Below are 17,725 nucleotides of genomic sequence, written 5' to 3' on the forward strand. Positions count from 1 at the left end.
TGAGTCTGACCTTGACTTGTCTAATCAGCAGGATGATGAGCTGATGGTTCATCTGGCCTGCTGAGGGCAGGTTGGGATGGAGAAGTCAGTGTGTGTGCCTAGGGGCCAGTGTGTGTAGTGTCACTTCTGGGTGTTGTCATGACAGGCAGAACCCAGGGTTGGGAGGAAGGAGCTGGGCCTCAGTTTCCCCCTCCTGTGGTGAGTATTCCAGACCCATGCAGACTAGCCTGGTGCCCCTTCTCGATCTAGACAGTCATGATGGCTTTGAGCTTCCATGTGGTCCCTATGGGGGTCACATACTTCACCGAGTGTCCTCTACTCTCCCTCTGAGATGCTAACACACTACAATGGCCTATTCCTGGAGTGTGGTGTGCTGGGGTCAGTTCTCCCCACCTCAGCTACAACTGAGTCAGGGGCTGAGGAATCTGATCCAGAAATGCTCCCACCAGTAAGCTACCCCAACCCTTCTTTGGACTGGGCCAGGGGCCCTCACTGTCACAGGCCCTCACCATGTAGTGCTCTGGGTCTCCCATCTTGGGTGGGCTGGCAGCCATGGACATCGTGTCCACTCTTCCTGGAGAAGAAGGGTAGGGATCCCCAAAGACAGAGTTGGCTCCACTCACTTTTCACAACCCCAGTTTAGTATGTTCTCCTCAGCTAACAGCTGGGAGCTCCCCAGACCTGGGGTGGGTGATGGGAATGTGGAGGCCTGTTAGCTCCTTCTTTCTTCCATCTGGCTCCCCACCTTCTCCCAGCATCCTCTCCTCACCAGCCAGCAGTTCTTTAGTGCTATCCCCAGCCAAGAAATGTGGAATGAATGTGGCCTGGATCTGATCTCATGATGTGAGGAAAAATGGGGCTCCTTGGGGGTCTGCAGCACCTCTCTTCCCCCCGGGGGCCTCACCTGCTGTTTCATTCTCCAGCTGGGCCTCCTCCAGGCACTGCTTGTGCTGCACCTCGATCATCTGCAGATAGTCACACTCCTCCCGCTGCAGCCCAGCTGCCCAGCTGCCCTGGGGGACAGAGACAAGGAGGGGACCCGTCAGCCTTCTCCATGGTTCACATCTCATCCACAGGCTCCAGGAGCATGGGGCTCTTGCTTGCCCTGGCCCCTGGACTGATCCAACTTCCAGACTGAATCCCAACCCCAGCCCCAGACTGAATCCCAATCCTAGCTCCGATTGGAGCTTGACCCTGACTTGGATCTGACCCAAAACTTGTCCATTATCCCCCAAAGCTTGGTCTGCCTTGAGGACCCTGTCACAGCTTCTTGGGGGCTCCCCCAGAAGTGCTGAGTCTGTAACAACTTTATCTCTTTGTGGGTGGTATGACCCTGGACAGAGGTGAGGGGGCCTCTCCTTAGAGCCCAGAGCTGGCCCCCTGGACTCTGCCATTCTCCAGCTTGATGGGAGGGTTGGGAGCCATCTGTTCCTGCCTCAGTCTCCAGGATAGGTGGGGCCCAGCTGTGCAACCACATCATGGGAGTTGGACCCTGGCCTCCAGTTCCTGGGGCCAGGCTTGGGAGGAATCCATGAGTCTGGCTGCATCTTCCAGCCTCTGTCTCCATTCTAGCAGCCTGTGCTCAGTCCCCTGGGTCACTAGCTGGGAAGGGGACTTTGGCTCCCCTTGCCTAGACCTCACCTGCCTCCTTCTTAGCGTTTGAATAATTCAAGCTATATCGGCTGTAATGAGCAGGGGAAGTGTAAGGAGGTAGAAGCCCCTCTAGAGTGGCTCGTGATCCCACCAGTCCCCCTGTGCCTCTGGAAGGTGATGAGAGAGGATGGGAAAGCCCCGGTTTCTCCCCTTTCACCCTGGCCAGGGATCAGGGATGGGGCCAGACCTGTGTGCCAGGGGGATGTTGGCATTGGGGCTGACATGTGGGTAGGGGTGATGGCTGCCCAGGAACAGCCAGAAAAAAACAGATCTTGGAAGCCACTGGGTGGGGAAGGACTGATGAAGTCTCCATGGAGGAACCACTGGGCTGGTGGCAGCTTCTGCCTGTCTCTTTAGCTTTAGGAAAGTGGCTGCTGCTCCTGGCAACCCCACATCATTTCCTCATCTCTGCCTAGGAAAGAGAATGTCACGGTCATGGTGGAGAGTCCAGCAAGACTGCTCCTGTGTCACAGAATCTCAGTGTCCCTTCCAACTTGTCCTTCCCACCCTGGGACAAGGTCCTTGCCTCTCTGAGCCTCAGTTTCCCCCATAGGCAAAATGGGCCTCAACCACCTCCTCTGCTGACTCAAAGGTTCTTGCAATGGGGCTGTGGGGAGAGCATAAGTGGAGGTCCTTTAAGGGGGTCCCCATCTGGCCTGCAGTCACTAAGGGTGTGATTTTGGCCAGTGTTGTAAGTGAGTCAACCCCCTTGAAGTGCCAGTGAGCTCTCCACTGCTGTAGAGGGAGGGGAGTCCAAGCTGAAGCTGGACAATTCAGTGCCCAAGAGGCCACACAGCTGAGTCTCTTCCATCTCAACAGCTCTCTCATCCTTTGTTGAAGGTTTTGGTGGAGGCTCATTGTCACAGAGGTCCCCATAGTCCAACATTCCCATCTGCAGCTAAGCATCACAGCTGACCGAGCCCAGGTTCAAGGGAAGGCCTCCTCGCCCAGTGTGTCTTCAGGCTCCGCAGCACCCAGACCTCACTCACCACATGCCACAGGCCTGGAAGCCACACAGGGAACATGGGCTCCATCTTGGACCATAAACCTTACCAGCCAATTTGGGTAAAGACATTAGCTGGTAAGTTATTTAAAACTCAGCATATTGAAAGTGACATGGATCTATCATGGAGCAGGATGCAGTTATCTACGTAACTGTTTAGAAGAAAGGATGTGAGACTTAAAGGAAATGTAGTGCTGTGGTCTCTCTTTGGGGTCACATGCTTCCCTCTTGCTCGTTAAGGTTATCCAGACTGAAACACTCAAGATGCCCTGTCTTAAGGGATCTGAGCCTGGCTCAGGAATGGAAAGAGGGGTGGCCAGGAGGATCTCAGAGGTGGCCTCTGAAAGAGGAACCTGGGGACTGGTCACCCCAGCTTATGCCCTGCCAATGGCCTATCTTGCTTATTTGGAGCATGCTTCTCTCCAAAGTACCTCCTCAGCCCCATTGTCCTCCAGCAACAGAGCTCATTCTGCCTTCTGGCCCCTTCCAGCGTTGCCTGGCTCTCCTGGCTCTTCTTATCTCTTCTCACCCCACTTCAGGAAAGTAGGATGGATGGTAGTGGACATGTGTTGTTGCTGCCTTCTGCTATGCTTTACCTTCCTCTGGTGACATGTCTTCCTCTCTATCTGGGAAACCACCTCCTTCCCCACTCCTGGTTCATGGCCTTCTGATGAACCCTCTTCCAGGGGATCAATATGTGACCAGACTTGAGCCAGTAAGAGCATTCCTGGCCATAGTGTCTGGCACATGGCCCAAGTCAGGCGACTCAGAGCTCAGAGGCTCATTCTGGGGATTTAGGATTAAGCAATTAGGCAAGTAGATTTGTTCTTCCCCAATGGACTGGAAACCTCAAGGTATGCAAGGGCTGGAGCTACTGCCACCTGTCTTGCTGCCAAGTGGAAGACAATGATGAAGGCCACACAGCCAAAGGCAGAATAGAGAGATGGAGAAAAACTGGCTTGTCTTGACATTATCTGAGCCCCTGAATGCAGCCATGCCTGAAACCAGCTCTGCTTCCAGCAACATGAGTCAATACTTTTCTTTGTGGCTTGAGCCAGTTGAGTTTTCTGTCTCTCTAACTAAAAGAGTTCATACTTGTGCTCTGAGAACAGGACAATAGATCCCCTCACTTGCTGGGTCCTCTTAAGCCAGGGCTGTGGCCATGCTGTATGCCAAGAGATATCTCATTTCTAATCAACAAGAGCATCATAGGGTTCCTGGCAGCTTCTGCGTGCCACTGTCTGAGGATGGAAGGGTGTTGGGTCAACCTCTCTAGACATCTTTGCTCCTCTAGCAGCACAGCCACAAAGCCTTTTCCGATAGGCAGTTTGCAGAGGATGGGCAGGAGCCCTCTGGGTAATGCGGGAGGCTGGAGCATCTCTGAATAGAGTGAGGGTGGTCTGGAAGATGAGCTCTGTCTTCACCACAATTGAGTTGAGTGCTGGGCCCCATCTGGAGAGGGGAGGGAATAGAGACCCAAAGTGGGACCTGCAGTCACCCAGAAAAGCACATTCCCAGAAGGGACCTAAGTCTCTGACCAGAAGTCTGGACTGCCTCAGTCCCTCTCCACAGCCTTGCCTTGGGCCATCAGGTCAACCATTGCCCTCTGGGGGATGGGACCAGGGCAGCTCCCTCTAGCCCTTATCACTGAGGAATTCAGACAGACTTTGGACTTCCTCTTCCACTTATTTTTCCATTCTAAACATCCTCATTATCTCTCTGGACTCCAGAGACACAAAGTTGGAAAATTCCCAGCCAGATATAGCTGAGTCTAATGATCCAGGGAAGGGTCCCAGGGTAGGATATAGCTGGGGTGTGTGCTTCATAGAGAATGGTAATAGAGGTGGGCCTTTGGGGATGTGTAAGAGTTTGGCAACTAGAGGTGGAGTAAGAGCATTCCAGAAAGTAGGAGCGGTGTGTTTCATGGAGGCATGAAAATGCCTAATACATTCAAGGTTGCAAGAAGCCTGGTGTGGCTGCAGCAAAGATCCCTGGAGGCATCAGGAGACAGGCTGGGAGATGTAGTCAGGGGCCAGGCCTCATCAGTTCCTGCCTGGACTGGTACAGTAGCTTTCCGCCCCACTACCTGCAACCTGAGGGATCTTTGTAAAGTGTGTAGCCCTATCCTCATTCTCTTGCTTCAAATCTCTGATGGTCCCCATGGCCTAGGAATGAAAGCCATACTTCAAAACCAGCATTCAAGGCCCTTCCTAATCTGACCACTGCCTGCGTCTCCGAACTTGTCTCCTGATGCCCCACATGGAGAAAAGAAAACAGGGCTTTCTCCCAAACCCTCACCAATTCTTGTGCTGGGCTGAGCCCCAAGTGAGCTTTCAGTTAGGAGTTCCTGAGCCTGGAAGAAGGGACCCGGCAAGAGCATCCCTTCAGTCCTGGTCCTCTGTGTCCCTTGCCATGGTGTTGGCTGGACGTGGGAGGTGACTGGCTGAGAGTTGGCAGGAGAATCCTGGGTCTCTGGTTGGGGCAGGGATTAACCAAGGCTTGTTAATTCCACCTGCTCAGCTCGGCCCCCTCCTCTCTGTCTCTACTGAGGGGCTGGGAAGAGCCCTGTGTTCTCCTCTCCACGTGCGGCTCCCAAGGTCTGGGGCAAAGGCTAGGGTTGTGGGGGGAAGGGGGAAGATGCTGAGAGTTACAGCTCCTAGATGCTAGAGGCTCTGAAAGGCAAGGTGGGCCCGGCTCAGGTGTTGTGGGCCATATGCCACCCCCTCAAGAGAAGTTTGAGACCACAGCTCTGGGCCTCAAATCAGAACCCCCAGCCTCAATGGGGGCCAGAGAACTATGGCAGGAGGAGCGGAGGGAGACAGAAGCAGCGCGGTGGGGGAGCGTGAGTCCCTCTAAGGAGCAGCTTGTCTCTGAGAGGGGTCTAAAGTGCAGCAGGCTGGATTAGGTGAGACAGGAGAAAGCACTTCCTGTCTGCAGATTACTGAGCACTGGGAGCCACTGTGAATGATTTGTGCTTCTGAGGTTTGTCAAGGGAGGGCTCTTTTTTCCTGCCCTGGATGGCTGGAGGAGGCTAGGGAATGGGGATAGAGGACAGGCAGCTCAGGAGTGGTCCCACTTACCATTCCCTTCATTACCATCTCATAGTCCATGGTTTATTTAAGCATCCCCCCTGCTCCCCCAAAAAACAAAAACAGGGCAACTAAAAGACACAGGGGGAAACAGGATCCAGAGAGAAAGCAGCGTGATAAAAGTCACACAGGACCACAACCCAGCTTCCCAGCTGCCCCCTTCATTTTGGCTTTTGTCTTTGAATTGGTAAGGAGATGGATCATGTAGTCCAGGGCAGAGGGGGGAGGCGAGAAGGAGCAGGAGGAGAAAAGGGCAGGGGGAGGGGTGGAGGCATAGGGAGGTAGGGTAGCTCATGGGATCCAGAAGTCACGGAAAAGAGGAGAAACATGCTCCCAGCTCTGCAGAGGGCACTAGAGAAGTTGAAATCAGACCTCATCTCATGGGGCAGGGGCATGTGGGAGCCTGCCAGGTGACAACGACGTGTAATAGCTTGATCAGTGTAGGAACTACAGAGATGTACAATTTAGGAGTGACAATTCCCTGAGCTGTTGCTTCAGATTTTACTAATTAAGAGCTATCTCCAAAGTCCCAGGGCGGCATGTGGCGTGCCATAGCCCCCTTGGAAGACGCAGCTCTTCTTAGTGAGACGGCAGAGGCTACTTAAGTCCACAGGTTCCGGAATCAGATTGTCTGCCACTTCCTGACTGGTGACCTTGGGCAAGTGACCCCACCTCATCTGTAAAATGGGGACAATGACAGCACCACCTACTTCCAGGGTTGTGTCGAGGGCCATATGTAAAGGACACTAAGGGACTGCCAACAAGAGTTAGCAGTAATTGCCAAAGCCCCGGCCCAGCCCCTCAGGCCAGGCTCATTGCCATCCATGCCAGACCTCAGCCGAGACACAGCCTTAATGCCCTGCATAGCCCCGGGCAGCCTGAAGGTCCTACCCCCGGACAAGCGGCAGCGGTGCCCACCAGAAGAGAGGTCTCGAGTCTGGCAGTTCCTCTCACCCCCTACTGTTGTCTGATTTCTCTTCCTTCTCCTGTATTTTTACATCCTTTTGCCAATAGTGTGAAACCTCCCCTCTCTGCAAATCCAAATTTTGCCAACCACACCTCCCCTTGGGGAAGGCTGAGCTCTGGGTAGTAGGAGGGTAGAATAAGAACTGGTGTGTGGAGGGGGAAAAAGGGGAAGACCTAGAAATGCAGGTTTGGGCTTAGGGTAAGAAAGAACTTTCCACAGCTCAGGGTGGTACCCAGGCAAGGGCTCTTATTAGGAGAAGGCAAGCAACGATGGTCAGCCTGGGCTTAAGCCTGATGCCACTAAGCGCCCTTCTTGGAAGGTTTACTTAGGGTCACGAAGGCTTTCAGGATTTCTTTGTGGAGGATCACCGTGGGGACGGTCAGCAAAGCAGGGGCAGCAGGGACTCAGGTTTCAATCCTCTGTCCCTCGAAAGTCACCATGGGCACCCCGAGTGGAAGAGGACTCAGTGTACACACACGGTGTCTGTGGGTGGTGTTGGTGTCGGGGTCACTGGCAGAGGGTTGGACACCAGCACAAGGAGCTACAAAGCTGTGAGTCCTTGATACACAAGGGTCGGTTGGTGACCTCTTCCTCTCCTCTGATGACCGGATGTATAGGAAGTACTTGCTTTTAAGATAGTGTGAGGTACTTCCTGAGAGATATGGACCTCACATCACGAGCCACATGGGAGGAGGTGCATGTACAGACTGGGCCGTGTCCTGTGAAGCTCAGCACGAGGCTTACTCACCCTGCTCGAGGCCCCTGCTCTCTTCTCCCACAGCTGTGCTGTCCCATCACAACACAGGCAGGAAAGCTCCTTGCAATAAGACCAAAAGTCCTGATAATATCACCACTCATCTTGTGGTGCTTGATTAAATGCTGCTTGGAGATATCTGAATATTAGACATTAAGGAACCCCTGCTAATTGTGATGATGGTATCATAGTTATAAAGGAAAATGTCCTTTGGTGTTAGAGATGAATCTTAAAATAGCTTGGTGTAAAAGGTCATGATGTCTATAATTTATTTTAAAATACTTTAGCCATAAAAGCAACCGATGCAAATATTAATTGTTAAGGTTAATAACTCTCAAACCTAGCAATTGGGAAAGAATGAGTATGAGAAATTCCTATACTGCCATTTTGCTGATGTTACTCCAAGAAATGGGTATTTCCATGTTTGTTTTACTATTCTCTACTTTTTTATATGTTTGAAAAAATTTTCAAAATAAAAGTGAAAAATAAAAACCTCACAATGTGGTGGACAGATTAAACTGTGTTTCTTTTTCTTCTCCTGAAATGTGCCTAAGGCACGAGAGTTTGCACATCCTGGTTATTTTCCTGGGTGCAGTGAGAACTGCTCTGTGTTGGGAAGTCACACCGGAGGGCAGAGTCTGGGAGGTTGAGCAGAACGGGAGGGAGAAAGGGATGGGGCTTCGCCTTAGTGTCCTGGCCCCATTCCCGCATCCATAGCCAGAGGGGCCACAGTGAGGGGCCCAAGCAAGTGGCAGGCTGGGCCCAGGTTGGACTGCCACTGAGGCTGCCCATTGTGTGCAGAGGCCCGTCACCTACCTGCGTCTGGAGCCTCACCCTTCAAATTGTCTGGCCACCTCATGAAGACACTGCCCCATCCCCAGGATGCCTGCCTGCCCTGGGGACCCCTGGGCAGTTGGGGACAAGAGAGGGCTGAATAAGGGTCCACAGGGCTCCCAAGCTGGGGATCAAGAGGAAGGAATGACCTGTCACATAGTTCACACAACACTTTCACCTCCTTCCCGTCTCGTAGATGTCCTGACTGGAAGACCAAGCCTGTTTCGCAGAGTTGTGAGGCTGAGGGGGAAGATTACGCCCAGTCAGGGGGTGGAGCTGGCCTCCAGCCAGCCCTCTCTTCCCATTTCTCCTGCACGTTAGGACAAGGGTTCTCACCCTCCCTTCTGTGATGAGGAAACTCAGGCCCTTCCACGGAGATTAAACATGTTCTCAAGGTCAACTGGCCACTGCCACGGAGTCCCCCAGCTCAGGCTTCTCAAGAAAACTCCAGAAAAGTCAGGGATGGGTGAGACTCAGGGCACCAGGAAGGGAGGGTGGAAACCTCTGGGAGCTAGTCCTTCTAGCACAGGCCCCTGGGAGCCCTGGGCAGGCCTAACTGAGGCTGTCTCTTCACCAGGGAAGGAGGTCTGACCCCGGTGCAGCTGTATTGCCCCCAGCCCACAGGGTGGCCTGGGCAGCTGTGGACAGCCTCTGGAGAGGCTGAAGGCAGATGGCAAGGGCGGGGCGCCTACAGCAAAGTGAGGCCTTCAGGAGCAGGTGGCCAGCAGCCCGTCTCAGAGAGGAGTCAGAGGAGCCAAGCCTTCCCCAAGCCCTAAGCCGTCCCAGCCTCTGGGGGCAGCTGGGGGCTTCCTCCTCCTTTAGGGATCAGGCCCATTCGTCCTGCCAACAGAGGGTGTCTATGGTCTCAGGTGGAAAGTTGGCCCATTTGGCAGAACTCTTCAGGGCATTGTCCAGCCTCCTTCAGGGAGCCTTCCCTGACTGCTCCTCTCTGCGACTCTTGCCCCAGTCTTGGGGGGCTGTGCCCCACAGCGACATGGGCTGTTGAGTCACTGGCTCTGCTCTCCTCCAACAAGCCTGAGAATCTTTCTAGGGCAGAGCCCGGGTCTGCTCCTCCCCTGTGACACCCCTCCCTCCACCCAGGGGTTGGGCATTGCCCTGAGCAGTCCCGCTACCAATGAGTGGCCCCTGTGCCCGCTGTCCAGGGGGTAGGGGCAGTAGAAGGCGTGACAGGTGGCCTTGGGCAGACTTCCTCTTCTGAGACACTGGAGGTTTTCTTTCCTTTTTTTGCTTCCCTGTTCAGAGATTTCCCCTTCCCAGGCTGAGGTCAGGGCACCATAAACTGCAGTGATAAGGCCTTGGGCCTTCAAACTGAACTTTGCAGCTGCCATTTTATGACTCTGATAACATCAGGCACCCCCCACCCCCCCGAGTCCGGCTGGAGCAGGATTGCCTGGTGTCCATTCACTGTGGGAGCAAATGGTGGCTGGTGGGGAAGAGAGAGAACGAGAGAGGGAAATGGGGGCCTCATCTTAGCCTGCCCTCACCCAGGCCTGGGTGAGTCTCCTGCTTCTGTGGGCCCAGCCCAGCACTGGGCTTTGAGGGACATAAGGGTGACAGACCTCAGCCCTTGATTCCATGGGATGGTCAGAAGAGCCCAGGCTGGGAAGTGAGTGGGGTTGAAGGGTAGGGTCAGAAGGGGGAGGGCTGAGGGGCTGGAGCAATCAGAAAAGGCTGTCTGGAGGAGGAGCTGGAGCTGGGAATTGAATGAATAAGATGTGGGAGGACAGGGGAGGGGAGGCTTTGGAGAAGCCAGGCCTCAGGAGGTAGGGGGCAGATGTGACTTAGCACGTGAGGAGGCCCCCCTGAAACCACTCTGCTCCTGGGCTGGGGAGCCTCGAGGGAGGGGGGTTGGGGTGGCAGTAGTGGTCCCAAGGTCACTGGCTCATCCAAGGAGAATCTGAGGGGTTGGGACCTAGGGTTGGGAGAGCCCAAGGGTAGTTGGTGAGGCCTGAAGGCTCCGTGACTGAGGAGCTGTAAGTGGTGCCAGAGCTGTGGCCTCAGGGCCAGAACTCAGTGAAGCTCTGAGTGCTCAGGAGGGGGGTCTCATGGCTATCATTGGGAGGAGGGGGAGCTCCTGCCAATTATCAAAAGGTCTGCTTTCAGGGTAGGCAACGAGCTCCCCATCCCCAGGGTGTGCAAGACATTAGCCAGACAGAAACACAGAGATTCCTGGCCAGGTGGAGGTGATGGTAAGAGAGGTAATCATGGGATAGAAGAGACTAAATCATCAATATACTCCACCCACCCACCAGCAGCAACCCCAGATTCCTCAAGTCCTAGAGTAGGGGTAGAGAGAAAATCAACCTCAGCCCAGGTCTGACTGGTGGGGGACAGGTGTGGCTCTGGTGTCTTTGGGACTCACTTTGCCCATCTATAAAATGGGCTTGGGTAGACTTAGTGAGTCTTGAGGCCTTCTCTAATCTTAGAAGGAGATGATCCATCTGTCTCCTGCCTCAACCAAGATCTGCCCGGTAGCCCAGGTGAACCAGCCACAGACACACACCTGGGCACACCTACACATGGGGCATGCTAGCACACATGCGTCAGGGGCATACACATACCCATGCGAGGATGAAGCAGAAGTGGGAGGAAGAAGGAGGTCGCTGCTTTTTGGCTGTTTGCTCCCTATTCAGCTTTCCCCATGCGCATGTCTGGCCCTTATAAGCGCCATCCCCAACCCCTCACGGCCCACCACATTCCACTTTGGGCTCCCTACATTTCAGCTCTGCTCAGTGAAAGGGCACAGGAAGGGTCTGCCTGATTCCAACACAGGTCCCGGGGTCCCCAGCGCTGGGTCTGCTGCTGAGACGTCACTCTTACACGTAACACACAAGGCCCCACAGACACCTGCAGACGGGCACAGCATACAACGACGACCCCAGCGCACAACGACGACCCCCACAGCCTCCCTCCCATCCACTGTCTGCTAGACCTTCCATTTCATCCGACCACAGTCCCCACGCCACGCACACCAGCAGCCACTACACGAAAGGCAAGTTTGGAGCCCGCTTTCCCGCCGCCCCTCCACCGGTGTCCAAAATCGCCCAGCGGAGCGGGCTCCGGGCTGCGCTGGGAGGGACTAGGCGCGACCGAGACCCCACCCCTCGGGTCTAGATCCGGTCTAAGGTGGAGCCGGGAGGCGAGACAGGGTGCTCCGCGCCCCTTACTCCCCTCACACAGACGTGCGCACAGACGGCCGGGTTCCCGCCGTCCCCACACCACCTCCAGCTGCCGGGACGCTGGGTGGCCCGGCGGACACTCACCGTGGGGCCAAGGGCGCAGGCGAGGGCGCCGGCCAACACGCAGAGCCAGCGGGCCGGCGGCGGACTCGGTGAGCGCATAGTCCGCCCCGAGCCCGCGGCGGGCGGCCCCGCGCCTGTAAAGGGCGGACGGGCAGCGCACCGCGCAGTCGACGGCGGGGATCCTGGCTGAGTGGCACTGCCGCGGTGGCCCCGGCACTAAGAGGCGCCGCTTGGGGCGGGCCCCGGGGGCTCGTCTGATGGGCGGCGGGCCTAGCCAATGGATCGACAGAGGCGGGGCCGCCGAGCAGGTGTGGGGCGGGGCTGGGGGCGCCCCAGGGTTGGGGGGGTCCCTGCGCTCCCTCTGCCAATCCCACACGTCAGTCCTCAGTCGCTGGGCATTGCCTGGCCTTCGCCCCCTAGGACCGCATCCCCCGGAGTCTCGAGACCCCAGTACGCCCCATCCTTCCCTGCTGGGCTCGCAACGTTTACAAGCGCTTGGCTGCGATCCCCCGCTCCCGCACGCCCCCTCAGCCCCACCCCAGGGCGCTCTTCACGTCCACCTTCAGAGCCACGGCCTGCAGGAGACCTCCCCGCCAGGCTCCCCATTTCCTACTTTTGCGCTTCAGAGGGCTGGTGCGGGCGGGCCGGACTACGAGACACGAAATGTCACTTCTTATCCCCCAGGCTGCGGGCTGCAGCTCGCGCAGGGTCCTGGGCTGTAGGCGACCCGGAGTAGTCGGGGCGCGTGATCTGATCCATTTTCAATCGCCCCAACTCGTCCCTCGAGGCCAGAGAGGTCGAGCGAGGGGAAGCAAGGGCGCGAGCGAGGCCCGACTCTAGGTTCCTCGGTGCCTCCCCTGAGCTCTGGCGACCTGGCAGGGCGCACTCTGCACCGGCTGGGCTCCCCGGTCCTTCACGACCTGGGGGGTCGTGCTGAGGAAAGGATGGCGCGTCCGCACCCTCGCTCGTCTCGGCCTGGGCACCTCCCGAGGGAGGCTGGACCGAGGTTCCAGCGCCCCCACGCGGGTAGGCAAGGAGTGTTCTCTGCGCGCGGGCCCAGTCTGCGCATCCGACCTAAAAGGAACCGGAGACTTCCTCCTCCTCCCGCCTTGCCTATTTTGCAGCCCGGGAAATTGAGGTCCAGAGAAAGGCTGGACCCAGGCCGCCTGCCTTTGGTGTCTCGCTTACAACCTTTGGCTGGCGGGTCGGCCGCTGGGTGACATCGGGCAAGCCTGCCTCCACCGCGCGTCCTCAGGGCTCAGTTTATTGGTCTCTAGAATGAGGCGGCTGTTCATCGGCGCCGCACCGCAGCAGCGCGTCTTCTTGCGGACCAAGCGCAGGTGGTTGCCTTGCCCTCTTTCCGGGGGCTTGAGACCGTGCAATTGAGACGAGTGTCGGTGGTGGCGGCGGGGATAGGATGGTGGTGGGTGAATGTGATAGGGGGATGGGGGAGGGCCGTGTTCAGTGGAAAGGCGGAGAGGGCTGCGCGTCCCCGGGCGCCTAGCGGGATGTGCAGCTGTTGGAAGGAGGTCCAACTCCAGACACTGGCTGACCAGCAGGTGCATCAGAGTTCCCTGCGGACTCACCCAGGCTTCCCGCCCTATCGCGAGGGGAAACTCAGGCTGCTGACCTTCTGGAGTGGAGTGGGATTATGGAGAGTCCGGGAAAAGCCACGAAGGGATGAGGGCCCAGCCTCCCTCCATTTCGGCTTATTTGGGGTGCTGACATTTCCTTCCTACTCTTCTTCCCTCCTCCTTTTCCTTCCTCCCTTCAGTCCTTCCCTCCTCCTTCCTATCCCGCTGTTGTCTCTCCGTTTCTTCCTCACACATTTGTTAATAACTTGCTGTGTGCCGGGCTCTGTGCTGTGCACTGGAGCACAGAGGTAGACAAGACACCAGCTATCGTACTCCCCACAATTTCCACCTCCTTCCAGATATAATCAGTGAACCTGGACATAGGCTCTTTTCTAGATATGCAAACTGTGGCAATGCCTCTGCTCTGGCCATTCTGGGATTTGGACCCAATCCCTCAGTGGAGGAAGTGTTTGAAGAATCACCAACCATTTTCTCAGCCATCCCCACTTCTGGGGGCCAAGTTAGGCTCAGGAGCCAGGGGCCCTTGCCTCCCCTTGTGACCCTGACAATACCTCTTCTCAGTTCTCCAGTAGGGCAGTGGAATCATGTCCTCATTCTGGGGAGTCACCTCTGCTGGTACAGTGTCCTGAATCCTAAATGTGAATGGCAAACCCATGGGCTTTGGCTCTCATAAACCCTTGCCCATTCTACCCCCCCCCCCACACACACACACACTACCTAGTCAGCTGCAGAAGCTGAAATCTCACCATTAATGCTTGTCCTCCCGGCCTGTTGAAGTTCTGCTAGCTCTGACGATAGGAATCTTGGGTACTTGAGAGTGCATTGAGGGGGGTGAGGATTGGGGAATAAAAGGGAGCCAGACCCCACTTCTTTGCCGCATGACCCTGGGGCCAGGCTCAGCAGGTGGCCAATGGGAAGGGGAGGAGGGAATCTTAAGGCTCCCAGCTGGGGATGTGCTGCCTCTTCTCTTGTTCTGGAGAGCGGTCTACAAGAAACCCCCTTCTTAGCTCCATGGCTGCATGGGCATGCTGGGGGCAGTGAGAGTGACTGGCAGGGATTCTTGATGCCCTTGCAGTCCCCAGGCTCCCAGGAAGGAAGTGGGTGACTAAGGGAGAATAGTTTCCCTGCAGATTCTTTAAAATGAAAATTGCTTTGTTCTTTCAGAATTATTCTCCTGGGGGACCCACCCTTCCTTAGCCATCAAAAGGCACAAAACATATTCAGAAGTGAAAGAAGGAACAGAAAAAAGAAAATAGCAAAAACAAACAAAAACCTAAAAAATTCAACCAAGGTTAAATTTGATCATGTTTCAACTAATTGTTCCTGCATGTCCAGTCTTGTATTCTGAGGAACCGGGGGTGGGGGGTGGGGTCACTTGTGGGCCCACTCCTGGGGAGTCCTCTGGGATCTGATAAGGAAGCCATCCTTTGACCTGTCTGATGATCTTGGAAGCCGTCTGGGGTGGGGGAGGGATATCATAAGCAGAAGGTGTAGGGGGGCAGGCTACCTGAGGGGGTGGGAAGCAGTGACCTAGATCTCTGTTCCCCAGACCCCACCCTGTCCAAAGGCTCAGTTCCTCTGGAGTCAGCCTTTGCCTCACCACTCCAGGCTTGGGGAGGGGGCCACAGCCACCCCCTGCTCTCTGTTCCCCATGTCCTCTTGTGTGGATTCCTCCTTGGCGTATTCTGTCCTGAAGTCTCCCTTCCTGGATCCCTGGAGCCTGTCCTCAGTCTCTGGCCTAAGCGTCACCTCCCTCCCAGATGCTGGGAATCACAGGGGTGCAGAAAGTGGGGGGAAAGAGAGAGAGAGGCAGAGTCACTTGCTATCCCCCGTGACGACAGGCACAGCAGGAAAGAATCTGCAGTTACTCATTTGGAGCCTGCCTAGCTTCCTGGCTGCCTGCCTCATCCCTGAGCAGGTGCCGCCCTTGTCTCCAGTCCTTCACCCGCCTCCCTGTGTCATGTACTCACTGCTTCAAGGCTCCCAGCTCAGGAACTCAGTGGTGGCAAGGCTCTGCGGTGGAATGGGTAGGACACCTGGGGACCACAGTGTAGTCTTGGCCTGCATGGTGGGGGCCAGGCAGGGATCTGGCCTGAAGAGTCACTGCTCCAGGATTCCCCTTCCAGAGTCATCCACATTGCTGTGTGGATGAAGGCAAGTTTTGCCCTCTCTGGGCTTCTGAGTTGAAGGGACCTACAACTTAGGTCTTTATCCATCGAGTAGGGCGGGCAGCTCCAGGCATATGAAGTGCTCACCACCTCCCCAGGCCATCCCTTCTTCAGGACCAGTTCTTCCTGTGAGAAGATGCATCTTTTTTTTTTTATTTTTTTTAATTTTTTTATTAATGTTATGATAGATTACAACCTTGTGAGATTTCAGTTGTACATTTTTGTTAGTCATGTTGTGGGTACACCACTTCCCCCTCCGTACCCTCCCCCCACCCCCCCTTTTCCCTGGTAACCACCAATCAGATCTCCTTCTCAATATACTAATTTCCACCTATGAGTGGAGTCATATAGAGTTCGTCTTTGAGAAGATGCATCTTAACTGTAAGCTGTGGTTTGGTGGAGGCCAGGAGAGGCTCAGGCAGGCATCTAAAGAAGAAACGTTCCCTTTGTCCCTCTGTAATGGCACACAGTGAATATCATTCCTTCGTCCCTCATGTATCACCACCTACACTGGCCTGGCCCTGTGATGGCACTGGGGATGTCACAGTGACTTAGACATGGGCTGCCCTCCAGGGGGACCTCACACTGCTTCAGCGGGGTACTGGGGGGATCTTCTGGTGTTGCTACAGCTGCACCTATGAGGAAAACAAAATTCGTAGGAGTGCAGGTGATGGAGAATTGTCCTGACTTGACAGATGGGAAAGTGAAGCCTAGAGTTGCATTCTGAAATGGCTTCACTATCCCTTGGCCCTTAGAGCTCAGGAGGGAGAGAGTGGAGGAGGGGACAGTGCCAACTCTAGGTGTGTCAGCTCAGGTCCTCCAGTGAGCAGATGCTAAGATGGAGTTAGGACTGTGGAAGTTTTTTGGATGGCAGGGGGACCCTGTGAAAGATAAAAGAAGAGAAAGCAGGATCTGGCAGGGGGAAACTCAGACTGTGATACAGCTCTGACAGAGCCTCTGCCAACCTGGCAATGAGCTCCAGAAGAAAGATGGCAACTTCATCACTGGGCTGTGCTCAGTGAGTGGCTGAGGGCTGTCTGGGAAGAGCAGGGCCTCAGCTCTGATGCTGTGGTGGATCCTGAAGGCACTACCGCTAGAAGCTGTTAGAGCACTGCGTTCCTCACAGCGGAATGGCACGTTCTTTATTGAGGGGAAATCCAAGTGATGCATATCTGTGGCTACCACAGAGGGGAAACTGAGGCATGGAAAATGAAGGGAGTGGGAGACATCCTGCTCCAGGAGACAGAGGAAGAGGACACTTGGGTCCTACCCTTGGGGAGAGCCTATTCTGGGCACAGAGAGGGAGGACTCAAGCAGGAACTCCTTTCCTCAAAATCCCAGGACTCTGTTTGGTCCAGGGGCTCAGAAGTCTGTCATTGTGCAGCTTGGCATGGGGGTCGTGGTGCAGCGAGCCTGCAAACTCTAGAGGGGAGGACTTTTCCTCCCTATTTACGCTCCAACAGCAGCCACAGTCTCTCGGTCAAGTGCTTACTGCAGCATCTGTGTGTGTGTGTGTGCATGAGTGTGTATGGGTCCATGTATAAGGGCATGTGAGTGTGTCCTTGTGTATGGGTGTGAGTCAGTACAGACACATCTGCTCCCAGCTGGGGACTGAGAGCAGGGTTTGGCCAATGTGTATTGGGAGGAGGTGGAGTCAGCAACAAGGTTCCAGATAACTAAGGGCAGAAAGAGGTTGAGTCTCAGAGAGGGTGCCTAGGATCTCAGACAGCACCAGGCTGTCTCTTAGAGCAGTGAACTCCCATGGGGGTTGTGGAGTCCTTCTCACCCCAGGGAGAGCTCAGACTAACCCTACAGGAGGCCTAAGTTTGAAAGCTCCCCTCCCCCACTTCCAGCCCTGGGGGGAATTCCATTCTCTGGAATCCATTTCCAGAGATTCTGTGAATTGGTGTGTAAGGTGTGTAACTGACTTTGGGCAGAGATTCTGGAAAAGGAAGATAATGTTGGTGGGACAAAATAGACAGGGGGTTTAAGTAACATAATCAATGCCATCAGGGATTAGTGTGTATATGAAAAATTTAAGGCTTTCAACTGAAAATAATGCAAGTCTCTATGTAACTCCCAAACAACTAGAAGAAGGAAAATAAGACTAAAGAAAACTTCACCAATCCAACAAAAGATTGTATGTATTGGGGGATTAGAAACAAGAATATATAATAAGTAGAAACATAAAATCAGATATTGGGAATAATTACAAATATTAACCATTATAGTCAATGTGAATGAAGGAGAATTTAAGATGGGAAACTTAAGAGGAATAGTTCATATTATCAGAACATTCAGTCTATTGAGATGATATAATAATCCCAAACATCCATGCATTTAATGATATAGCCTCAAGATATATAAAAAGAACACAGAAAAAAAGGCGGAATTGTCAA

At 54.7% G+C, this 17,725-nt stretch overlaps 1 protein-coding gene across 11 annotated transcripts in view; it reads right to left on the reverse strand.

Moving 5' to 3' along the window:
* Window positions 1-12,551, reverse strand: part of VIPR1 (vasoactive intestinal peptide receptor 1) — a 33,235-nt gene extending 20,684 nt beyond the window's left edge. For 2 of the 11 annotated variants that reach the window (XM_070237920.1, XM_070237918.1), the window contains exons 1-2: window positions 11,585-11,785; window positions 905-1,013 (exon numbers count right to left, since the gene is read on the reverse strand). In XM_070237920.1, the coding sequence (XP_070094021.1) occupies window positions 905-1,013; window positions 11,585-11,662 (187 nt within the window). In that variant the 5' untranslated portion in view covers window positions 11,663-11,785. Of the gene's footprint in view, window positions 1-904; window positions 1,014-11,584; window positions 11,786-12,176 lie in introns of those variants that run through there. The other 9 variants (XM_070237919.1, XM_070237923.1, XM_001501612.7 and 6 more) reach the window with 7 other exon arrangements.
* Window positions 12,552-17,725: the final 5,174 nt, after the last annotated feature.

This window comes from Equus caballus, chromosome 16 (assembly GCF_041296265.1).
Source record: "Equus caballus isolate H_3958 breed thoroughbred chromosome 16, TB-T2T, whole genome shotgun sequence".
Classification (NCBI taxonomy): Eukaryota; Metazoa; Chordata; class Mammalia; order Perissodactyla; family Equidae; genus Equus; species Equus caballus.